Source organism: Tachysurus vachellii, chromosome 15 (assembly GCF_030014155.1).
Source record: "Tachysurus vachellii isolate PV-2020 chromosome 15, HZAU_Pvac_v1, whole genome shotgun sequence".
NCBI classification, from domain to species: Eukaryota; Metazoa; Chordata; class Actinopteri; order Siluriformes; family Bagridae; genus Tachysurus; species Tachysurus vachellii.
The window spans coordinates 13,532,314-13,557,703 of NC_083474.1; the positions used below are offsets into that span (position 1 = coordinate 13,532,314).

The 25,390-nt window shown below is 36.6% G+C and overlaps 3 protein-coding genes across 4 annotated transcripts; all 3 read right to left on the reverse strand.

Moving 5' to 3' along the window:
• Nucleotides 1–1,869: 1,869 nt before the first annotated feature.
• LOC132857978 (protein FAM181B) lies at nt 1,870–4,275 on the reverse strand. Its single transcript, XM_060888131.1, has one exon. It carries the CDS (start codon nt 4,023–4,025, stop codon nt 3,057–3,059), a length of 969 nt encoding a protein of 322 aa, XP_060744114.1. The 5' UTR covers nt 4,026–4,275; the 3' UTR covers nt 1,870–3,056.
• Nucleotides 4,276–7,645: 3,370 nt separating this feature from the next.
• Nucleotides 7,646–16,747, reverse strand: prcp (prolylcarboxypeptidase (angiotensinase C)). The gene is made up of 9 exons (XM_060888026.1): nt 16,157–16,747; nt 12,921–13,061; nt 12,709–12,810; nt 12,440–12,621; nt 12,032–12,189; nt 11,677–11,846; nt 9,222–9,389; nt 8,927–9,114; nt 7,646–8,694 (listed from the first exon to the last, which is right to left on the reverse strand). Exons 1-9 carry the CDS (start codon nt 16,322–16,324, stop codon nt 8,490–8,492), a joined length of 1,482 nt encoding a protein of 493 aa, XP_060744009.1. The 5' UTR covers nt 16,325–16,747; the 3' UTR covers nt 7,646–8,489.
• Nucleotides 16,748–17,166: 419 nt separating this feature from the next.
• rab30 (RAB30, member RAS oncogene family) lies at nt 17,167–24,902 on the reverse strand. 2 transcript variants are annotated; one of them, XM_060888540.1, is made up of 6 exons: nt 24,745–24,902; nt 24,623–24,649; nt 23,264–23,362; nt 22,862–22,945; nt 22,207–22,390; nt 17,167–21,113 (listed from the first exon to the last, which is right to left on the reverse strand). In XM_060888540.1, exons 3-6 carry the CDS (start codon nt 23,348–23,350, stop codon nt 20,863–20,865), a joined length of 606 nt encoding a protein of 201 aa, XP_060744523.1. In that variant the 5' UTR covers nt 23,351–23,362; nt 24,623–24,649; nt 24,745–24,902; the 3' UTR covers nt 17,167–20,862. The 2 variants fall into 2 exon arrangements, with proteins under 2 accessions (XP_060744523.1, XP_060744522.1); XM_060888539.1 differs by lacking the exon at nt 24,623–24,649.
• Nucleotides 24,903–25,390: the final 488 nt, after the last annotated feature.

Below are 25,390 nucleotides of genomic sequence, written 5' to 3' on the forward strand. Positions count from 1 at the left end.
TCCAGAAGAAACTTTTTTTTTATTTCTGTTCCTGTCACAACAAAACAACACTGGAACTTTTGGTCTTTTTTTTGTTTTCTATCTCCTTTTTTCTTCATTTGCTGCTTTAATCATTCAGTGTTAGAAGAAGGACAATAAATAGTCACCATCATTTACATAACCTGCTAGCTTATAAAATAATAATAAAATAAAATAAAATAAAATAATAAAAATAGCATTTTAAATGAATGTAATGTGCACTAATATTTTTCTGTAAGTTAAACTCATGGCCTATTATTTAGTTATACATCTTACCTCATTACTACTCTATGTTATTTAAAGGGCATTCTTTGGGGGTAGGTTTCATATTTGAAAGGCAACTCCCTGACAGCGAAGCACTCTTTTCTGTATTTCTGGTTTCTAATAGTGTAGATAGTTACAAGAGTAACTGATGTATGTTCGGACCTTTTGATGATTTAAGGGGTTAATACATATATATATATATATATAGGGTAATAAATAAATATGGTATGGCATTAAATTAGGTCAAATCAGATGTGACACAAATACACACTGTTATGAATAATCAGGCTTGTATAAGGCAAACAGCACCTCGGTGTTACTCTATATATAGTATAATAACTCCTGCTTTGAGTAAAGAGTGAGACACGAGGAGAATAGAGGTGATTTAAAGCTTAATCTGACCACTTAGACCTGCAGGCTATCCAACACATCTATTATTCTCTCTCTCTCTCTCTCTCTCTCTGTCTCTCTCTCTCAGTTGTTGCAGTTAATTGTTTCCATAATGGATATTTACAATAACAGATATATTAGGATTTTTTTATATCCTTTTTTCCCCATTTATTTTGTGCATTGTATTGTCTGATTCCAAATCTCTAAAAGGCAGCATGATGGTGCAGTGAGTGCACATTACTGTGCTTTAGTTTCTCCATGTGTTTGAACAGTTTCCTTGAGGTTTTATTGTTCTGTCAAACTTCTCAAAAATAGAGAAGAAAAATGTCAGGTAGGTGAATTGGTTACTCTAAATGGCTCCTAAGTGAGTATATGAGTTTCTGAATATGTGTGTTAATGGACCCCAGCAACGGATGGGCTCCCATCAGGCTTATTTGATCCCACTTTGACACAGTGTTCTGTAATCCCGATAGAATAAAGTGGTAACTGAATGAATGAATGAAAAATCGAATAAATGAATGAAACCTGTCAAATTTACTACAACAATCAAAACTAAATTGTTCATCACAAACAACCAGGTTTGCTAGCTTTGGCAATCAGGTTCTAAATCTAAAGGTATCTTGTCACCAATCAGGTTTATTCATTCTTCTTCTTCTTCTTCATCATCATCATCACAGAATATTTTGTTTAAATGTTTAAATAGATTTACATTTATTTACAGTACTACAGTAAGCCACTCTGAATAGGGGCATCTGCCAAATGCTATTTATTCCATTAAAAAGCACCATCTGTACAATGTGTATTATTTCAGGCCAAATATGTACAGTAAACAATCTTTTTCTGATCTGTGATACAGCAATAAATATCAAAAATAAATATTAAATATTTAATGACCAGAACCAATACCCTAGAGGTTATTAAGTGAATGATTTACAATCATTTGCTTTTAAAACATAGAAGACAGAATTATACATTACAAGTGTGCTCAATACTAAACTGGACAAGCAGTGAAATAACTTCTATATTATAAACTCTAACTTGTAGCCTGTAGAGGGAGCTATATGTTCATGAACGTTATATAGAGTCTCATGCAATCCAGTTTAAAATGTGAAATTTCCTACTTTTCTACATATTCCTAATATTGTAGTATATTTACCAGTAGGCACAAAGTAAAGTAAGAGGAAAATAGGATTATAAGAGAAATAAAGACCAGCTTTATTATGCCTTATTACATTCTCAACAAGAACAAACATATTGCTCTTACTGCTCATATCAGGTGAAGTGATATAGAGCAAGAGAGCAGTCAAGTGTAAGAACCTAAAACACAATCCTTTAACTACTTGAACGTTGCTTTTGTTGACACTTTGAGGTTATTTACAATAAAGCAAATTGTCAGTGCTTTCAACAGTTTATATGTTCCAAATACATTCAAGGCACTTGCCATAAAAAGAATATATATCACTATATTTTACTACCCATTATAATGTGTTATATTTTGGACTCAGTTTTGTACTCAAGTTTGAAATATCCAGTATCTACTCTCATTTTCTATCCTAAACCAAAGTTAGACTGTAGTGATAATCCAAGATCCACTTTGTAGTCCCCGTCTAAGAAGCTTTACATCCACTGTTTTAGATTTGCTTTTATTCCAAATTTAAAGGAATATATACTCCACATACAACATTATCTTAATAAAATACTGCAGAGAGCCGAGAGCACATGCTAATAAACAAGCCTTTTATATAAAACAGTAAAATCTACTACTGACTGATTTTTATGAGGAAAGCATGAGGATGCCGAGCATCTTTCTGAATATGAAAGCACCAAATTGCTCTATAAAATATGACTTTATTTCCATATTTCTAATTGAAAAACATAAATCTCTAATCACGGTTCTTGTAGCTTTTATTCCTAATAAATTGTAACAGTTAAAAGTGATTATTACTCTGCCTTAATTGTCTTTTTTCTTTTCTTTTTAGACTAAATGATTATTGTTATTTTTCAATATATGAAACAAGCAAGATAACACCCTGAGATAATGTTCTAAAAAAAAATCCCTCACCCTATCCATGGTGATTTCATCTCTATGAAAAAGCATATGAAAAATTATTAATCGATTCCTGTAACAATTTATAAGGTGTGATAGAACTTAGAGATTGTTATAAAGATTGTTGTAAATGATAGAGATTGTTGTAAAAGTCCCTGACATCAAGTAAGCAGCAAGATTATCCCTCTGCACAGGCTGAGATTAACATTTCACTAAATAAGTTGGTCCAAAATGTTTCTTTCTGATTAATCATCATATAGATGCATAGTTAAAAATTATTTCCTTTGCAGATTTTTGTTTCAAAAAGTTCTTTCAAAAAGTGAAAAAGTTGCTTCACTTAAAGAGATGGAAAACTACCTCGGCTGTATCCGCTAGCCAGATCGTATGAGACCTGGGACACGGAGCAGTCTGTAAAGAAGTTTGGGAAGGTCAACGAACATGTAGAGTTCTGCTCCATAGGCACTGGGCAAGATGAGTCTGTGTTCCCATATAGAGATGACTGCCCTGGAACTATCTTTATGTCTCCTGTTTTTTTGGACATCCCAGCACTTGTGGTCCATGGTTCTGCATACAGAAACCCACCTGTCACAAAATTGTGGGAGTCAAAAGAGATTGTTTCCGGTCCTGTGGTTCCCTGCTGTTGGACCCTGTTAGGCATGGTGTGGTAGAGTTCCTGCTCAGAGACCATGTTGCTGTAGTCAGGCCCCAGGAGCTCAAAGAATTCTGTTGCATCTGGATTCCCCCGCTCAAGATCTTTGAGGGACATGCCAGAAGTGGATGTAACTCTGGCATTGTTGGCTGGCTCTGTGAAGAAGGATGGTGGCAGGTTTCTATGTCGTAGTGGAGGCTTTTTTGTTTTCTCTCCCCGCAAATCCTTGGCATGGTTAAAGAGAGCAGCCAGACTTTTGCTCTGCAGGTTGGCCTGAGCTCCGTCCCGCTTAGGAGTTTTGTTCTGGATGATGCTATTCGGACTTGGTGTGGAGTCATGACTTTTGCAAGCATCATGAGGTGATCCATTCCCCAGTCCCATGATTCCTGTGCATCTTTTGATCTGTTTCTGTAGATACTTGCGGTGGTTAACTTTCCTCTTGGACTTCACTGGCTTATCCAGGGCCAGTTTGATGTTACTGGAAGCAGAGTCAATGAAGCTGAGCAAGTCACTGGTTGCCTCCCTGAACTCACCCTCACAGTCCACTTCACCCAGGAATGTCCCATCCAGACCCTTCTCCACCTCGTACTCCATAACCGAACCAGGAAAACAGAAATTTAGGAACTGTGAGTTCATGATAGCAGCCTGAACAGCCATCTCCTGCTGAACCGCATATAACACCCAAGCTGTCCACTCTGAAAACCAAAAGGTCCTTAGATTATCATTAAAACATAGTTTTACAATCTATAGTTCCAGGGCACGAAACTATATGCTAATGCTTGGTCTTAACACTGGGAGCACACAGTGTTTCTTTCTGACTCTAATGAAAGCAGGACTGGAAAACTTACTTTGGGGGAAAGCAAGGAGTTTTTGGAGGCAGGGCCAATGATGTCAGGACATTAGGAGGGAGGGACAGAGGGACCCCAGGACTTAACTCTTTGCTCACGCCTGACCACCTGCAACTAAGAGGGATTTGTCCAAGGCATCCTACTGAGCAATAAGACAATAGCTACTTGTTCAACTATCCCAGAGTGTTTTCCTTGTGTATGTGATCAGTACAATGTCATGACATTAAAGGCAGTGAAGGTTCAATAATAGTTTTAAATGTATCCAGACATGCACACTAATAAATATGAAGGCCTGTATACTTTTCTAGATGAAAAGAAACAAAATAAAGTTTATAAGTTCTAATGATTATAATGTTTATACAATGTTAGTTGTATATTATGTGCATTATTAATTGTGTTACATAGTTATTTAGCCAAATACAAAGATTTTCTATAGCAAGCCTTATTCATTTCTTTTTTTTTTTCGATTGCATTTTATAAGACACCGTTGTCTGTATTGGTAAGTGTTGGTTGTGATTTTTTTTTCCTGAAGAAATTCCATTAATGGGCCCCTCCAAAGTGAGAGATTACAACTAAACCATAAGCAATTGTATGACACTCTGAGCTCATTTTACTCTAATGTAAATGTGAAAGTATTATAATTATATGTGGTACAGAAAACTATATAATAATAATTTTTATATAGCAAATGCTGGAAAAAAGTATGTGGTTTTAAGCTGATAATACCAGACTCGTATATGTATTCCCAAACTTCCTACTTGCGTCTTAATCAGTTAGTGGTAAAAGTTGATTCCCGCACCAGTGGGAATTTTAGCCTCTGCCTGACAACTATTATGGGCTGCCTTTGACATACAACCCTACAGGGCCTAAATAGCTTCTATTCTTCCTTCTGCAGTGAAAGGGATCTTTGTGCTAGAGATTCATTAAACTGCACCTCACAGCCCCTTCGTAAAATGGGGCTCAATAATGAACAGTCGATTTAACTAGAAAAGCTGCCGGAGCTGTTAAATTAAAGGGGACCAAAGTGCAGTTCGAGCCCAGTGTGCCAAAAGTAATGTTGACCTTAAGAAATCCTGGGTATGACTATAATGGCTGCTGTAAATAATCCATTATTTACAGGAAGTTCCTTGGCTAACAGTGAATGCAGAAATAGAAGATGAACTAACGGGGAAATGTCTATAGGGGCCCAAAGCCTGGTCCTGGCTGAAGAAATAAGGGACATGAGTGCTGCGGTTGTGTGTGTATATGCCTTTCTCTCTCTCTCTCTCTCTCTCTCTCTCTCTCTCTCTCTCTCTCTCTCTCTCTCTCTCTCTCTCTCTATATATATATATATATATATATATATATATTTATATATATATATATATATATATATATAAAATGCAATTGAAAAAAAAGAAAAAAGAAATGAATAAAGACGTGGTATAGAAAATATATATATAAATAGCGCATTAATAGACTCAATCCCAATCATGAACATAAAAACGAATATATTTACCTATGTAGTCATAGGACTCCTGTAATGTTTCAACACATTTTTACTTATGAAAGTTTGTGCTTGTCCACTTGTCCAGTCACATGCCTCTGTCCATCTTTTTATCTTTTTTGGAATTTTCCCAGGCATTACTACCCCTCCCGACCCCCTTACCCCCTCCACAAGTGCATTTTAAGGTGATGCACTGAATCATTTGGATGTTTAGAGAGAGGGGAGAAAAAAAAAAGCCTAAGCACTTTTGAGAAAGAGGGACCGTTAAGAGAGTGTTATTATCATGTAAATTTAAATAAAGAAAAGGAACAGTGAAACTGATAGCACTGATCTAATTATCTGTAGCCCAGCTCAAGCTACAGGCCTGAAAGGGAGTGCAATCGTCCTTACAATTAACAGCTGCAGTGGATAAATAGCAACATTGTGAAAAAGCTGAGGTTTTTTCTTTTCTGGTTATAGAGCTGTTTTCCTTATTTCTTATTATGTGGTAAAATACATATAAATAAATATTTTTACTCTTTGTGTGTTTTTTAAGGATATACTTACACAAGAGTATTAAAAGTTTAATTTCCATTAAAATCTGTTAATCATTCTAGCGCTAAACATCAAGGCCTTGGCAGCGCACTTAGCCCATTCATTGCTTTTAAAACTAGTTTCCACATCCTCCTCTTTCTTTCAAGGCCTAATTTTGGCACAATGACATCACCAAACTGATGGCTGATATTTTCTCCTCTTCCTGCACAAAGCTTTTGTACATGCTAGTCATTCAGATTTGAGGGCCTGACGCACTGATTCCGGAAACAAGTTTCTATGGCCACAAAAAGGATGAGGGGATCAGAGGGGGTGGGGAGCTGAATACTGACAAGAGACAAGGGAAATGAGAATTGCATTACATTATAGAAAACACACAAGAAGGAATTTGTAACCACTTGAACTTCCAAAAAACTTCCCAGACTGTTTTGTCTGTAACCAACTCTTGTTGTTAAAGCAAACAAAAACATGTCTAAATTATTTTGACACAGGTGTTTTTCAAAATATCTGTGTTCATTTTATCTCACATAAAACCAATTTTTAAAAGAACCCAAACAGTACCGAAGGTCAAACTGAGGTGAACGAGTGTTGTAGTGGGGGAACAAATGAGACAAGCAGAGGAACACCATTCATCTTTCTGCTTTCGATTCACGTCCCTGGAAAGACGCTTCAGCAAACAGATTGCATATTGTTTGCTTATCGTTACACACTGTGTACCCCGCCCTCTGTCTGGGGAATTTACACACTCAGCACCCACTGTGAGTTTTCCCCATTTCCCTCTTTTACCCCTAGGGCACCCTGTTCAACACACACACACACACACACACACACACACAGACACACAGACACACAGACACACAGACACACACAGACACACACAGACACACACAGACACACACATGCCTAATCTCTTCTCCCTAGTGTGTGGTCTGCATTAGCAGTGACACAGCCAACGATCCAAGGGTCAGCAGAATACAAATAACAAATTTGATTGATGGATGTGTCAGATGAGAAGAAAGGATGCTGAAATTAAGGTCGGTTCTGTGAAATGTGAGATATTGACCACATTATTGGTTGTTTCACCACCCATGTTTGTTTGTTTTTTTTCATGTCTATGGGTGAAAATCGAAAGATCATGCGAAAGATCGTTGTGCCTAGACAAAAAACATTTTGTTTATTTTATCCATTTGAAATCTCTATTAGTATAAATTTATGAAACAACTTACCTAGCCCACAATCCTGAATTGAGGATTTTTAAATATATATGCCAGTTATTATAATGAACACTTAATGATACAGTATATGACATACATCCTTGAAAATGAACCACATGAGAGTCTATGGATAGTTATCAGTACTTTTTGCACAAAAATGCTTATATTTTAACCAAATGAGTGATGACAATATTCAGGTTAGGCAATAATGACATTAAAGCTTTATTTTACTAAACAGAATCAAATGTTGTGATGTATAATTACAAAATAATACCTGTAGATCACAAAGCAATAGATCACTAGGAGCTACCAACATTTTACTGTGGTTGATTATCATTCATCACTTCCCATTCAAATGTCACTTGTCTCTGAGGCATCAACTCTCAACCCTAGCTCACCATCAAGCCCAAATACTCCTCTGCACTCTGGCTGTAGTATTAATAATCCTACTAGCAGGGGGCAGATGAAGGGATGTCAAGGTAGAGCAATTCAGAGGGGTTTGTGTTGCTAGTGAATGAATCGGAGTCTGGGGGATCCTGTGGCTCAGACCACATGGGGCATGGTCTCCTTGCTTTCCACTACTAGCCTCCCACTAGCCACTTTATTGCTCATCGTCTGTTGTGGCATTTTCATTAAATCACACAAGAGCAGCTGAGGAAAGGTAGGAAATTAGAATTTTGTTTGGATTCTGTGGTCTTACAGTTTTTTTTTCAAGTTAATGTTTTTATCATTCCTTCCACACAAGGATATTTTGGATTTTATACAGAACAAAATGAGTACAATATGTATAATTAATCATACTGTAAAAACAAGGGATCTGTCTGATTTGAAACTTTGGCTCACACACACCACTAAATTGGCTCACAAAAATATTTTAAAGATCATTCAAAAACCATTTTTTAAAGAGTCTAGGAACATAAAAACCTTCTTTGGTCGGGTTTAGTAAAAAATAATCTTTGGTAGTTAGCAGAACCTGTTGATATCCTTAAGGTAGGGTTCAGTTAGTTTAGGATCTAATGTGTCTCTATATACTGTCCTGTGGTTATTGTGCCCTTGCATTCTGTTTGATCCACTGCTTAAAATACTTCACTTCCAGTTCCCGGGTAAATAGGACCGATTGTGGGTCATATTCATTGTTGAAGCGTAGGTCAAGGTGATGAGCTCCATCAGGAATCAAAATGGCAACCAGGGAGTCAGAAAGACTCTTAGTTACTCCACCACTCATCCAGGGGTCAAGGCCTCCATTACTGGCATACATGTGAAAAACAAAACGCATATGAATGGCTAATGGATCATCGCTGATTCATACATATTGCATTACATTATATTCCAGAAATGCACCGAAAGCCAAAAGGGTGTTATTTGCTACTAACAGGGTACTTGAACATATCTGGGGTTTACAAATGTAGGTAAAAAAGTATGAATCCACCAGCAAGGCCAATGACAAAATTAGCAGTCCATAGATAGTAAAATAATTACCTGAAGATGATGTTGCTGTGGGAGCTTATGTTCTTCCCCCCATATACAGTGTCAGCCCAGTCCTCCCGTGGCCGTACTCCAAACAGAGCATAGCACTCATCAGAAAAAGCTTGAAAGTTCCATGCCATAGCCTCAAACATGTCTTGAACACCATCTGTACACATGGGCATCACCATCTCTGTGCAAGACTGACAAATAGGCCAAGTCAATTTATTCACATCAATAAATCAACCATTCAGTGTGTCGTATAAATACATACCGATAAATTCTGTTTATGTTTCGTTGAAATTACTACCTGGTAAAACCAACCCATAATTCCCAGATTTCCAGTAGCAGTCTCAGACACATTAAGACAAACAGCACTGCCTGTGTAGTTGTAGTATACTCTGACTGCCTGTGAGATGCCATGTAAAAGCTGCTTGTGTGAAGCATCAGTATCAAACTGAAGGTGTGTGCAGACAACCTGAAAGATCCAAATAACATTAGAGGTGCATTAGAGGTGCACATATGGCCAAAGTAAGAACCACACCAGCCATTTGAAAGAAAAGAACATAAAAGAAAGAAAGAAATCTTACAGTTATGCATTACAAAATAGCACTAGACTTCATTGTACCTTATCTTGTGAGTCATATGTGGAAATTTTAAATGCTGAAGTCAGTTTAGTTGGAATTTATTTTCCTTCACAAAAAAGTGAACTCTGCCACAAACATTAAACTTAAGTTGAAAATTTGTGTTGAATTGGAAAATAGTCCACTAAACAGTATGGTCAAAAGTATGTGGACAGCTGACCATCATATCTGTATGTTTGTTCAACATCCCATTAAATCCACAGGTCACAGCGAGCTTTATGTCTTTAGGTCTGAGGCATTAAAATGCTGAAAGTGTGGGTCTCTTTTTTCCAGTGAAGGAAAATTGTAAATGCCATACAATTGTGTGCTTCCAACTTTAAAGCAACAGTTTGGGCAAAAAACACATATGGGTGTCCACAAAAATCTGGGTATACAGAAAACAAATACTATTTACAAGATGTAATAACTAACAAACATGCATTACATCCTTCCTTATATAATTCGTTTTATCGTAAGTACCGAAACAGAAAACAATCCATATGATTTATTTTATTTGTTATGGAATCGAGGTCTGATTTGCAGGCAAAAATGTGTGGAATGCAATTTAGCTTCAGTCAAGTTTGTTGTTTTGTAGGTCAAAGAATCACAAGCTGTTTCAGCTAGACAAGGACCCTAAAAGAAAATGGCTCTGAAGAAGCTAATTATTTCCATGATCCCTGGAAAACAACCAGCCCAATAATTATGCTGCATGCTGTCAGTGAAGGGGTTAATTTGATGGGTATTTGAAGGCTCCAGGATTCTGCTACCATCCCGATGTGCCAGTGCCTGGGTGTTCACTGACTAAACAGTTCAAACAGATTGGACTTAGCATGGAGTTTGTTGCTAAGGCTTTTGTTAGGCACCTAAAAGGGGAGGTGGTCTGTGCACAAGGTAGGCTACAGACATGTCTAAGCTAAGGCTTATACCATGACAAAAAAATGCAGTAGTTCTCTAAAGCATCCTCTCTCTACTTTTCAGATGGGATTAGGCTTATACATTCATCTCCGCTAACAGATTTCCCTCCTCTAAGCCCTCAATGGGCCTTTCTCACAGTCACTCACATAATCACATTAGCTTTGTCATTAAAAGGGCCCATCTCAGCGACCACAGTCTAAACCACTTTAAACACCCATAGGGGTTGCATACATTATCAGATTTTGGTAGGACTTTACAACAATTACCACTTTCTCTTTTCTCTTATTGGAAGTCTGTTTATTCCACTATTTAAATTGTGCTCGTATTTTAATAATGTGTGCTTTAATTTAAACAACCAGAGAGCAAGAACATTCAAGTGAAAAAACAAGTTATTTTCTATCAAATTTGATATCTAAGAATGTCCTGCTAAATAAACACCTATAATCTAATCAATGTAGTCAGGAGTGTTTTGTGACAGAAGAGTAAGAATCAAAGGAAAGGTGTACAGGTCAGTAGTGAGAGAAGCTTTGCTGTATGGGTTAGAGACTGTAGCAGTGAGGAAAAGACATGAGGCAGAGATGGAGGTACCAGAGATGAGGATGTTGAGGTTCTCTTTAGGAATAATGAGGATGGATAGGATTAGGTACAAGCACATCAGTGGGACAGCTCAGGTTGGCTGTTTTGTGGACAAGGTCAGAGAGGATAGATTGAGATGGTTTGGACATGTACAGAGGAGGGAGAGTGATTATATTGGTCGAAGGACGTTGGAGATGGAGCTGCCAGGTAAGGAAATGGAGCTTGCCAGGTCAAGAGGAAGGTCAAAGAGGAGATATATATGGATGGAAAAGAGGACATGAAGGTAATTGGCATGAGAGTAGAGGATGCCGAGGATAGATTTTATGTGGAAACAGATGATTCTGTGGTGACCCCTAACAGGAAAAGCCAAAAGTAGAAGAAGTATCTAAACATGTGACAGCTCTGTATGTAACAGTGTTGATTCAATGGCATTGTTTATCATGTTATTAGAGCCAGAACATTTAACTCTTTTTCCACTTTAGGAAAACAGCCACTAAAAAAATGGCAAAGCAATTTGTCGGCATTGACCTCTGTCCACCTCTGTGAATTTAATTTCATTTGGTTGCAAATAGCACCACATGATTCTATTAAAAATCAAAGGTCTTGTTTTTCTAAAGGGCAAATTGTTAGAATAAGTTCAATGTGTTGTACCTTAATAGGCCAGCGTGGGAGGTGCTGGAGGAAGTTGGCCTCGTAAGGGTAATCAACCATCGCCAAGTTCACCCAGGTTTCCTGGAGCCAGGCCTTGAAGTCGTTTATATCCTCTCCCTTCAGTGGAGAACACAGGCCAAACTCCTGAGACAGCCACTGCAGACCTTCAGCTGTGATCGATCAGTGAGTGTAATACATAGGTTCAGCACAGATACTCCGAAGTGTGCAACTTTAAGGCCTAAAAGACTAAAAAGTGACTAAACAGTGAATGTCACAGTAGTGCGTTATTGTATGAATCTTACAGGCAAGCCTGATGAAGTTGTTTAACCCTCAGAAGTTTAATCCTAGTACAAACCTGTTGAGGACACATTGTTGATCGCTGTCCATGACCTCCTGATGTTTTTGCTGCAGTTGATTCCACTATTGGCAAAGTCTTGTGTGACTATTTTGTAGAAATCACCACAAGGAACCATGCCAGGGAACTGCCAGATTGGAGCAGACGCAGCTAAAGCTCTGGAAAGAAAACAATAACAAGACTTAATGTTTTCTTGTTCCAGATTTTAGCATTAATCTTACACTTCCCTACAGTTATCCCTTTCTCATTTCTCCTATGCTCACATATTCCCAGGGGCATAGACACCACTACACACAATGAATTTCAGTAATATGCAAATTGCAAACAATCAACTATACAGTTTTCAAGTGTAAATCACTCTGCAATTTGAACACCATTTTATACAAGGACCATTTGTTTATATCTCACCCTATAACCACATTGGGGTATTTCATCCTCAGCCAAGCGGCCAGCATTCCACCGTAGGAGCCCCCGATGGCAATGACGGGGCTGTTCTGGGCTCCTGGCAGCGTCTTCTTTAGTGACTTAATCATCACTGCAAAGTCAGCTAATGCCTGCTCTGATGTCAGGTAGTTCAAGTACTTGGCATTCTAAAAGAAAGAGACATGTCAAGGTCTTCAACAAATCAACGTAGCAGAGACAACAAAGTTAGACACTATTAAAGGAATTTTGCTTACGCTGTAAGACTCGTTTCCAAATGGCATGGATTCTCCATAATAGCGATGTTCTGCAAAAACAAGCATGGCACCCAGTTCCTCTGCTATGTCCCACATAAAGCCCTGTGTCAAATCCGACAAGCACTCAACATTAGTGATGATAATCCTGTAAATTCCTGACAGGATATCTATGTTATATGAACCAGAACAAAGCAATTAAATTCGATAATTACAGTGTTGTTACAGAACCAGGTGATGTCTCCTTCATTGCCCGTGTAAAACAGAATTGGCCCATTTTTCTTGTGCCAGTGTTGGTCGTTGACAAGGTACCTCTGCTTGAACGTGCCATTCTCCAAAAACCCAAAGTGATCGATCTGTGAAAGAACAGAAATCAGAATAGCATATCTAGGCCTAACAATACCTTTATACATAATGTCTTAATGGATCTTTACATGAATGCACACACTGCCATTGCCTTTATATAATGTAGGTATTCCTGAGTGTTCTAACTGATCCTGCAGCCCTAAGCTATCTGTATACTGTAAAGAGGAAATTCTCAGGAGGAGGACGGAGAGATAATTAGCTTCAATTTGTATTAAAATCCAATGCCAGGCCTCAGGGATGCCACATTAGTTCCGGCTTCACCATCCCTGTGACATCCTTTCTTTCAATCCCACAACTTGTCCTCTGTCATCCCTTTTTATTCCCTCTCTCTGCATTTAGTGAAAAAAAAGACGGGGAGGCTGAAGTACATTCCAAGTGCTGCAATGCTGTGCCACTGTGTTTCTCAACTGTCATCCCCTCCTTCTTGAATCCCACCCAATAAACAAAGAATGTTCTCTTTTGTGGTGTTGTCCCCCTAACACTTTCTGTCCCTCCCTTTGGATAAAAAGAGGCAGATATTTTATGAGCCAATGAGTCAATGGATTCCCAGAACCAAGATTTGTATTGATCTGAAACTCAAATTTTGGCTTTTGGTCATATGTTCATCACTTGTTTAACATAAAATATACATAAAGAAGAAAATAGATAGATAGATAGATAGATAGATAGATAGATAGATAGATAGATAGATAGATAGACAGATAGACAGACATACAGATAGATAGATGGAGTTTGTATAAATACATAATTATGAAACAATTATATATTTATACAAATCTTATGTCATGTGTCGTACTGAAAGCCAGATATTCTCAACATTTCCTTACATGGTTTGAAAAAAAATCACTTGCTTTAGCGCCACCTTGTGGTCGTCGTTGGAAGAAATCAATCTGTAAATAATTTTCACGAACACGATACTAAATTAATTTTTAAATATTATCGACTAAAATACAATTAACATTTAATTCCTTTATTCATCTGTTTTTTAACTAATTACTCTTATCCATTATCCAGTGTGGCTGAAAACAAAAATGAATATAAAATAGAAATATCTACATATTTCCTTATATTTACATTTATGGCATTTGGCAGACACCTTTATCCTGAGCAGTTGTATAGAGAGTTGAGGGCCTTTCTCATGGGCCCAGCGGTAGCAGCTTGGTGGACTTGGGATTCAAACTCACAAACTTCCAACTGCCTCAACCACTAAACTGCCACTTCCCCATTTTGGAACCTGGCAGAAAATCTTAACGCAGCTTCTACTTTTTAGTTTCTATATTGAACTCGCCTGGAAATCCCCTCTATTAATACAGCACAGCAGAAAATGAGAACAGCCTGCTAGGATGAAAAGAGAACATTCTGGAAAAAATAAAGGTTTTAAACTAAACCACATGTAATGCTTTTGGATTTGCAGGGAGTCTCTGATGTAACATGTCATGCTGATAATGTAATGTAATGTAATAATGTAATGAACAGAGTCACCAATTTACTTAAGTAACAACATTTAAACAAATCCCTTGAGGTTCAAATATACTCGTGCTTTATATTCACAATTTCTATGAGTCACAAATAGACGGAAATATGTCTAATTTAGTTGGTCTAGATTTCATCAAAACAGAGAAGAGTGCTTGCACACACTGTGAAAAAAGATAACAAAAAATATTACTTATATTATGCTTGTGATTAAACACTGCGAGTGATTTTTACCTCAAGGAATGAGACAAAGTGATATAGATAAAGCTGATGAATAAAGTAATAGTAAATTTATAATGCCTCATAAATATACTAACCTTACGTTAAAATTTACAATATAGCTTTCTCATATTTTAGGTAACCAGACTAAAATTCTACTTCATTCTATTTTATTTCTGGTTCTCTCACGTAAAATAATAATCTGTAGTTTTGTTTAGCATATAGTGGAAAAAACCTGACTATGTATTTTAAGGGTTTTCTCAGGCCATTACACATTTTCCAACATAGACCCATTATTCACTTTGAACCTTTGAAGACTATCTAAAGGCAGCACAACTGCAGATTACTGATTGCAACCATTTAAGTGCTGACGAAGGGGAAAACAACAGGACAATAAGGAGTGAGAAGGTCAGGAAATGGGCTCAGTCTTCTTCAGGCCTCAGCGGATAAATCTGGCAGAGTGAACATATGATGTTAGAGGCATAATGATGTTCACAGCCCAGACCAAAGACTTGCTTTTGTCTTAAAGAAGATGAGCTTTTCCTGTCTTAGTCTTTCTCACGCAATATGGGAGTGGCAAAACAACTATAAATTATTAGGTATTTATTCTGAAACATTTCTGGTACTGGAATTAAAATCAATAAATAAAGTATAGTGTCTCACACTATATATGAAGCATATGAGGTGAATGAGGCATAACAATTCAGTTAAAAAAAATTTAATACTCTTTGAGGTATAGGCGCAAGAGCTGTACCAAATAGGATAAGTTCTTTGCTATTGTACTTAAGAGACCAACAATAAAACGTGATTGTCTGCAGACACAATATGAAGCAGTGGCGCAGAGATTATTTGCACAGAGAATTAAGGAAATCCGTACAGGAAACCCAGTAGTAGGCTATGAGTAAACCATAAATATAAACTGATGGATACTGCATAATAATGTCCTATGACTCACAAATAGATTATTACTGCTGACTCAAGTGATTTCAATAATTAGACTTATACAAACGTACACAGTTACAGATGTGAATATTTTAACACATGTACAAATACCATTAGGTCTTACACCTTTTTTTTTTTACAAGTGACAAATGCATGCATTTCTTTCTTGCTACACTGTCATGGATGGACCTTTCACTACAGTATTATTATCATTTTGATCATATTTATAAGAGAACAAACAAACAGGCTGCTAACTATAAGCACTCAGCAAACATATGACTTCTATAAATATAGTATTAATGTAATAATAAAATTATTTATTGCTATTATGTTTTCTCTAGAACGTTTGATTCAATGCAGTGAATTAATGACATTATGCTACTGAATTAAATTCATATGCCAGACTTTGATATTTGTTGAAATGCCTTTCAGATGTCACGTGATAACTTACCTGCTGATCAAAATAAAAAGTTTTATAAATCACTTTTCTCTGCTCAGAGGAACTTCTCCCCACGCTGCGTCTTCCTAAAAGCTGAGGTGTAAGAGCTTCCACGTGGAAAATACTGAGGAATATTAGGAGAACCCATGGGAGAGAGGCAGTTCTGACCGGTGCTCGCATACTTGATGGACAGGCAGAAAGAAAAGCCAAGACAATGTGTTTGGTGGTTGTACAGCCTTGTTAGTTTTCCCACCTCTTTTCCGGTCTAGACATGCCCTTGGACTGCCCCTACAGGGGGCGTGGCTGTGCCTAAAATGCGGTGGAGAACAAAATCCTGCAGTTTGACTGGAGATTGAGGAAGAAGGAAGTCAGCTGACACATGACTCGAGAAAAGTGGACAAATACACTCAGCAACAGCAACTATGAGCAGAGCTAAACAACTCTAATTATATCACCAAGGAAGGCTAAAAGTTTACTCTTTGGTAGATTTAGTCAGTATTATTTTAAAAGCCTCTATCTTAAAATATATTGAACAAGAAAAACGATTAAAGTCCAATATAACAGCGGCTTTTGTGTGTATTTCCCCCAAAAGACAAAGCTCACTTGCTCAATACTCCACATGCCCGACAATAACAAAAGCGGTACGCTTTACGTCTTGTCGTAAAGACGTGCTTCAGTTTCGAGCGCAATGGTTAATGGGAGTTGAAGTTAACATCCGGGCTCTTTTACCTAACAGTATTTAGTCTTCCAGTGACGCGGGTGTGTGATGTATGATATAGAGATCATATATAAAACAAATTATTGGTGTCTATACATACATTATATATAGATATCATACATAAAGCAAAATATTGGTGTGTGTGTGTGTGTATATATATATATATATATATATACACATATATATATATATATGTGTGTGTATATATACACACACACATACACATATATACACACACAATAAGAAAATAATATTAAAATATATATAAACAAATGTCACAACTTTATATTTAATCAGGGAAAGTTTTTATATTTACCTGCATTGTGAGAAGTAACAAAAACATGTTACCAAAATTGTACAAAGCTAAATATCTTAAACATAAATTAAACTCAACAGATGTAGATTCGGGTCATTTTTCTATAATTAATAAACAATAACAGGTTTTCTATCATCCTGACTTATTTGTCACTAAACATGAAAAACGAAATCCTCTAAAATAATACTATCAGGTTCTCACTATGTAAAGAATATATATATATTCTGACAACGGTATATTTTTAGCGATGAAATATTCCATAAAAAGATGATAATTAGAATAATAAAACTGTAAAATACTAATAATACTAATAATGAAGCTTAGTGCATAAACAAAGTCCCACTCATATACAATGTGAAACATTACAACATGGCACTTTTCTGTAAAATAAAGCTGGACAAAAAGCATAATGTACATGACATGACTTAAAACTTAAAAAATAGTGTATATACAAAATTAGAAAAGGTTAGCATTTTAAAAGTGTCTTAATAGAAAATATAGCACAAAAAAACTGAAACAGCTAAAAGGGTATATAGGAAGATATGCTAAACTAATTTAAATGCAAAACCAAAAGCTAAGATGCTGACGAGGAAAGAAACATGACTATTAGATCACATACAAAAGATCATTTAAGCAGATCGCATGTCATTTGTGTATTTGGGAGATAGTGTGAACAGATGTGATTTAATAAACAAAATTAAACACATTAACTCAAAAAAGGCTTTTGTAATAAAAAAATAATTTAAAAAAAGAAAGGAAAAAAACTAAGTATTTCGCTAAAATAAATGGATCAAATTGAAGGCAGTGAACTTAACACGTTTTTAGCAGCCAGGTAAAACACTTGTAAAAGATAAGATTCACAGTTGTAATACAGATGAAATTAAAAACAGTGAAGACAACATGGAGGTACACTTTTTAACGATTTTAAACTCAAGTCAAGATGAACAAACACTTAAAAAAAGCAAAGAAAACACTGGGATACAAGTCAAAATTGATAACATTACATATTATTGTGGACATAAAAATCTGCTTAATCCTGCTGTATAATGTATTTAAAGATCAAGACTGATTGTGCAGACAGTTTTAATACATGTGCTGAAAATAACTAAATGTTACGCACACTCCCATGTCAAATGCTTTAAAACATTACTGAGTAAGTTACAGCACCAAAGCTTCACTGAATAATCAAAGTTTTCCATTAGAGTATATAGTAACGTATACATGTTTATAACCGCAGTATGTCTACATGTCGGAAATGAATAGGAGGACATACCAAGGAGGTTCCACAAGACAAAAATGCTGTTGTGTTATTAATAAAAGTATTGTAGCGAGAAACTTGTGCATAACATTATAGTATGATACAGTTTTTCTTCTGTTACAGACACCGGCCAAAATGATCTGTATTAGTGTCATTGCAGTCCAGCAAATTGGATTTGTAATGAAACAGTTATTATGACCTTGAAATCAGGTGCACAATATTGCAGTTTAGACCACAGGTCTGCTCAGTTCTCTAGGATGATTGGTTAAAAGGTTGATGATTAATATTAACATTACAACTCTGAAAAGTACAACAGCTACAGGGCAAATCAAACATTCATATTAATGCATTAATGCACTAATGCATTAAGTTCTTCTAATAACTATTTGAGCAGGACTTCTTGGTGTGTCTCTGCATTTAATGTAACCGAACAATAAAGACAAATTTATAATCATTATATTGACCAGAATGTTTATAGAAGAGTCTCAAAATTTTTGTAACAGTCTAATGTATTTTTTCATATTTTTGCTGTGTAAAATTAGAGATGTGCCAATAAAGAGAGATCAGTTGTTTCTAGTCAGTTTCTTGTTTTTTGGACATTACACAACATTAAAGATAGTGTATTGAACAATGTGTAATTATGGGCAAGTCACTGTAATAGAGGCTAAACAAATCACTCTGTCATTACGGACCTTACAATACTTAGTCCCTTCAAAAAAAGTACAACAATAAGTTGGGCAAATCACCATGATAAATAGAACTGTCACTTGAACTGTCACTGTCACTTCAATGACTGACTGAAGTCTGCAAGGAAGAAGAAAAGCAGACAAAGCATCAGTATTAAATATAAATAGCGTCTTCTTGTTTCCTAGTGATGCTCTGCTAGGCCTGTACTACAGCCATTTCACATCCTACTTTCTGAATGGGATTTTCTGTAAGGGGAATATAATTTAAAGCTGAGTTGTTAACTGACATTTCACTTTCTGGCCCTGAAAAGGTTAATATTTGCATTAACAGTAGATTTGGAGTCATTGTCCTGCTGCAGGTGGTGGGACTGTCTAACAGCGTTCTGTAATTTGTTTGGATCGGAGTAGGCAAATGTTGGCATTGCCAATCACATCTTCAATACAGGACAGTTCTACCAACCAGCCGTTACACTACCACCACCATGTTTCATACATGATGCCTACCATTTTAAATCCATCCCACCCAACTTGCTTTCTAACCAGATACAGTACAAAACAGTTTAAATACAACTTATGTTTTGTAGTCACTGATTTTCAGAATTATGGTGACTTTTTTCATTTTTGTTGTTCCCAGAGAAACAACTGTTTCGACCACATCTAGAATCTTCTTAAAAAACAGAAAGAATATTCTTGTCTATAAACTAACAATACAATAGTGCACAGCTAATGGGAAGGAATAGGAACATGTTATTAACAGTAGTGTTTCATTTCATATCCAAAGTACTGTAGTATAGAGCTAAACATTTTTAAAAGTAAATTCTATTACTGCCTAATTATATACGGACTGTAAATTATGGGTGGGTGAGTGGAGGTGTTTTATATGTCCTCATTCAGTGTTTACAGTTGTGCATTGTAAAATATATTTGTAATATGCATCGTATCAATCAACCTGAAGCAGAAATATGCTGAGTTAAACAACGTCTTGCTTACACGTGACTGTAACATTTACTTGATGTCTGCTAAAATGTATTGGAGATGCAATTTTAACTGTGCAACTGTCTTTTTTCACTCAAATTCACTCAAAATTAAAACAAGATGAAAAATGAACAAAACAGATTATGCTTCTAAGCGAATAATTAGGTAATTCCCTTATGGAAAAACATCACAATCTATAATAAACTTCTCTCCCTATTGTTTAAGACTCTCTAAGACTTTCTAAAATGTTCAGCCACAGAATAATCTTCCTACATTTAAATTCTTACCAGTAAATTTGTGGAAGTGCATTTTAAACTTGAATCTGGGACATAATTTTTCACTATGCATTTTTCATATCTTATTTTGTGTGATGCACGTTTTTTCCATTTAAACAGCAAGACTGCTGCTGGTGAAGATGTGTGTTTTTGATCATATCATTTATATAGTAGGCAAATTGGCCTACGCATCTTTAAGTGTTGTATTGAATTATAGAAAACTCATTGTCTGGTCTGTAAATATACCAGCTAGCTGGTACCATGTAGCTTAGGTTCTCCTCAGTGGTGTCAGCATACGTCTCCTCTTGATTTTCTAGTGGTACAGTCAGTAGCTTTTAAAAAACCCAGTTTAACATATGGGTCGAAAAGCATCCAAGACCTCAATAGTGGTGACAACGAGGAATCTACTCATGAGACGTCAAAAATAACCACATTTTTGGCACCCCATTGGGCAGGAAAGTTCCCACTGCCAGATTAGCAGACAAGATCCCTAGTTAATGTTGCAGCAGCTTAGGTAATTGATGTTCTTGCCTTCTCCAGGCATAGGCGCAGACTCGTTGTTGTCCAACGTGTTTTGCTTGGCTTCACGGATCAGTACGCAGGCCAAATCCAGGAAGAGTTTTTCCACGTTGTCAGATTCTTTGGCAGACGTCTCCAAGTAGAGCATGCTCTGGGCCTCAGCAAATTCCTCCGCTCTGTGTCTGTGGACCTCTCGCTTTTCAGCCAGGTCAATCTTATTTCCTGTTCAAGAAGAAGACAAGTGGTCACTAAATTCTCTAAGAGGCAAGTCCTCAAGCTGAGACTCACGATAGCTGCTCTGATCTGATCATTTGGTCTGATCATTTGAAATGATTTTTTGGTGTTAACTGAAAAATATTTTGAGTGCAAGTCGTATCATACAGCATTATAATAAATCAAAATAAAAAAAATTAGCGTGTTTACTGTGGCTGAATATCAAATAGTGCTCTCAAGGCATTATGTGTGCATCAGTGTCAGAACCCAGTTAACTAAGCAAACAGTATTAAAACATCTCTTAAAAAAAAATTATAAAATTTAAAAAAACATGAAAAACAAATTATATAAACAAAAAAACTGATTCCAAACTGAATGCCTCACCACCTTTGAATCTATCACATTGCCTAGGTATTAAAGAATGACATCACAGATACTACGCTATGTTTACTATGCAAGATTTCATAATGTTAATGATTAACAGGATTCTTTGTTTGTTGTGGTAACTTTTGCTAGATTGGGCTAAATTTAAATCATCTATGTAGAACATTACAATGCAAATCAAAAGTCACATACCGACACCCTACTCGAGTCTACCTGTGACAAATGTAAGCTAGTTTATGCTCATTCAGACTAGTTAACTTTGCTAATGTTAGTAATGACCAAAACTACAGCTCATATCACATACTGTTATTATGGCACATACAATTACCACGAGTGTGATTAAAGCATGGTTCAGATCAGAAATTGACATATGTATGTAAGCTAGTTTACAAGCAATAAGCTAGCCATATAGTTATATGGGATAAAAAAAAGCTAAAGGAGCTAATTGCTAATAATACATTGATTTATCTTTGGATTATTAAAAAGGGAAAAGGTGTCAGAATCCTGTGCATAAGTCTGTTCAGAATTGCCATAGAACAATCCACGTTTATTCTCAAGAAATGTTTGAAGTTAAAGTATTCACAGAGAGCTGATATTTTATATGAAAAATACTGTGAAACAATATAATAGTTCTCCAATCCACAGAATTTTTTTAATGCATCATAAACAGAAAAGACACAAGAAACAGTTGAATTAGTTAAACAGTTTGAATGCTCACCTACTAAGATGGTCACCACTTGATTGTTGGCATACTGCTCGATCTCCCGCAGCCACTCTGGGAGGCAGCGGAACGAGTCCTCACAGGTGATGTCATAGGTGAGGATGAGTGCATTGGCACTACGGTAGTAACTCTGTGTGATGGAGCGAAATCTCTCCTGCCCCGCTGTGTCCCAGATCTGAAGCTGAACAAATCAGTAAATCAATCAGTCACCACATAGCAGCTGAATCAGGACTTCACCCGCCCTGAAACTCTAATACATGATTACATGCATATGGCATCTCTCACAGACTACAATGAAAGATAAGATGTATTATTTAAAACTTAGAAAATAACTTTTATTATTTTTATGGGGAAAATTAAAGTGTTTAAATAAAACTATATAACAGACCAGTTTATAATAAGAAGCGTGTGAAAGATGAAAGATCTGTGTGAAACATGCCATTTATTTATTAATTATTTATTTTTTTAATATAGAAACTTATATAACTGCAGCACATACATAAAGAATGTAATAATCAACAGTAAAAGTGTTAAAAAATGCCTAAAATGTAAGGTATACATCAACATGGCACTGCATGAAAGTATGGCACTGCAACTTTAATATATTCATGAGTGTAATCTTTAACGCTGTGTATCAGTGCCATTTAAGTACCTTTACTTTCACCCCTTTTATTTCCACAGTTTTAATCATGAAATCAACCCCAATCGTGGCACCTTGACCAGGAGGGAACAGACCCTAGAACAAGAAAGAAGGGGTAGAATATACAAACAGTCAATATACACTATTCCACCTGATATGTAGTATACTACACTCTGTACACAACATTAGAATTTCCAAGACAAGGTTCTAAACAGGATCTAGATGTGTTAGGAGTTTAAATTTCAATCCTGTCATTTGGCTAAAATGCTAACTTATCCAAGCAGCAAGAAATCAGCATGACTAATATGCAGAACGTCATTTGGACTCACCCACTTTCGATCATTATAAGCTTTATTAGCATTACTGAGTGCCTTGTTGATTAAGGAAAACATATTCAAATATAATTGGACAGACCTGAGTGAAGCGCCGGACAAGGCAGGTTTTGCCCACTCCTGCATTTCCTATCAGCACTATTTTGAAGAGGTAATCGTAATCCTCCATGGTCACAATTATCTGAGAAAAACAGAGTATCAAGTGTGCATTAGAGCCACTCCGCTCAATATGATATACCAAAAATCACAGCTTTAACAAAATTGTGCAAGGACAGCATCATGCGAGCTGTGTCTATCTCCTATGACTTCTGACTGACAAATATTTAACGCAATCACTTTAATTGTTACGCTTTCCAAGAACGAATTATGCCCAAAGCACCCCATTTCTTTTGTATAATCTTACCTGGATAATATAGCCTTGTATATGCAACTGTAAGAATAAAAACTGTCCTGTTCTCATGTGAGATTCATAATCAGCTCACACTGAACATCTTTCCACCCCATAAAGTACTGTTTCTTTTTCTGTTCTACACCTACATTCTGTCATGACTTAGAATCCCACTATTGTGTGTCACCCAGAAGAGGGTGTGTTTACTTCAGAGTCTGTTTCTTCTAAAGGTTTCTTCCTTGTGTTGTCTCAGGGATCTTTTTGACACTGTCACATGTGGGTCACTTATTACTATCTGCCATGAGATGGTTCGTGACTCCTTTCAGGGTCACACCTAGCTTTCACAGAATACAATCTAGATCCCTAACTGACCAGAGAAAAGCAGTTACTCATCAAGAACATGGACATTTAGATTTTTGTAAATCTGTCCTGTGAAACTGACTATTGTTAAAAGCATTATGCAAATAATATTAAATTGACTTTTGATTCATTTCCCTCTATAAAGCCATCAGTGACAAAGGGGGGACAAAGGCCTCGCATCCCTGCAGGCTTTAATTAAAGAGCATCATTTTGTTTTCAGAGCAGTCTGTTTTTTTTAGACAGAATGATAGCCCCATTTGCTTTTGTTTAGTCAGTGTTCTATGTTGCTATGAGCTGAGGCTCCTGTGCATGTGTGTTAATGGTGTCGTTGCCAAGGCATGTAGAAAGATGCTGAGAGGACTGCAATAATGAAACCAGGAATGTAAAGAAGAAGGGGCCTAGCATGGTTTGCCAAGCCAAGCCAACACACACACACACACACACACACACACACACACACAGCTGTGAAAAAGAGCACTGTAGAAGAAATAAATGAAGCATTTTTTTATAGATGGATAGAGGAATAAAGTGAACACATGAAAAATGCATTGGCACTTGAGCACCATGGATGGATCAATAGTGTTCTTGCACCAATGTAGCAACAGCAGACGCACTTCAGATCTCAACAAGCCATGATCTTGATCATGCTGTGATTTACTGCAATTGCAGTGTGAATCTGTTTGTGCTCCTTACCTTGCAAGCAGATTGATCTCTTTTCAGCTTGCACGGGGGAAAAAACAGCAGACAATTCAGCTAACCAGTTAGCATCTTCATATGAGATGAGAAAGGTGATGAAAATATATATATCCACTTACTGAATACAGGGGTTTCACCCCGGACAATGTGTTACTCCACACGCATCCAGACTGTCCTGAGGGTTTGTGCAAACGTGATCTCAAATCTAGTCCTTCCCTCAATCTCAGTATGTGCTCCCTCTAAATGCAGAGTTTCCTTCGTTTTTTACAATGACATCATCGCCTCTACGGTGCAAACCCAAAAAAAAAAGGGGAAATGGAGCGCGTTGAACTCTGGGAAATGTAGTTCTGCTCATTGAGCATGCACACTGAGCCATGTTGTTACAAGCATAAGAGTTTTGTGTGCAATACTGAAACATGTGCAGTCGTTTCTTAACGTTGTGGTTTGGTTCTCATGTTGCTCTGAGACGTTTTATAAAGTTTGATAAAATTCAGGTATATGTTTCACCAACTCGTCGGACAAATGAACAAGATATTCTGCTGATCTTCTGGGATTTTCATGCAAATCGTGTATGAAATGGTGCAATAAAGATGAGCAGTTGTTCTGCAGATGGAAAATTGGAACAAATTATTAATATTTGTTGTGCTGGTCTTTAATATGATTAAGCTTTAGAATAAACTGATAATGTTCTGTTTAGCAACGTTAACAACTTGGATAATAGCTGTTCTGATATTAATATCACGGTTATATAGAAGGAAATTAATG

Excerpts from the sequence above, each read along its gene's own strand:
- LOC132857978 (XM_060888131.1), bottom strand. The coding sequence starts at position 4,025 with ATGGCTGTTCAGGCTGCTATCATGAACTCACAGTTCCTAAATTTCTGT.
- prcp (XM_060888026.1), bottom strand. The coding sequence starts at position 16,324 with ATGCGAGCACCGGTCAGAACTGCCTCTCTCCCATGGGTTCTCCTAATA. Across the intron at positions 12,811-12,920 it reads CCTGGTTCTGTAACAACACT|GGCTTTATGTGGGACATAGC; the intron begins GTAATTATCGAA and ends GATTTGACACAG. Across the intron at positions 12,622-12,708 it reads TTGGAAACGAGTCTTACAGC|AATGCCAAGTACTTGAACTA; the intron begins GTAAGCAAAATT and ends TCTTTCTTTTAG.
- rab30 (XM_060888539.1), bottom strand. The coding sequence starts at position 23,350 with ATGGAGGATTACGATTACCTCTTCAAAATAGTGCTGATAGGAAATGCA. Across the intron at positions 22,946-23,263 it reads TTGTCCGGCGCTTCACTCAG|GGTCTGTTCCCTCCTGGTCA; the intron begins GTCTGTCCAATT and ends TTCTTGTTCTAG. Across the intron at positions 22,391-22,861 it reads TAAAAGGGGTGAAAGTAAAG|CTTCAGATCTGGGACACAGC; the intron begins GTACTTAAATGG and ends TGATTTGTTCAG.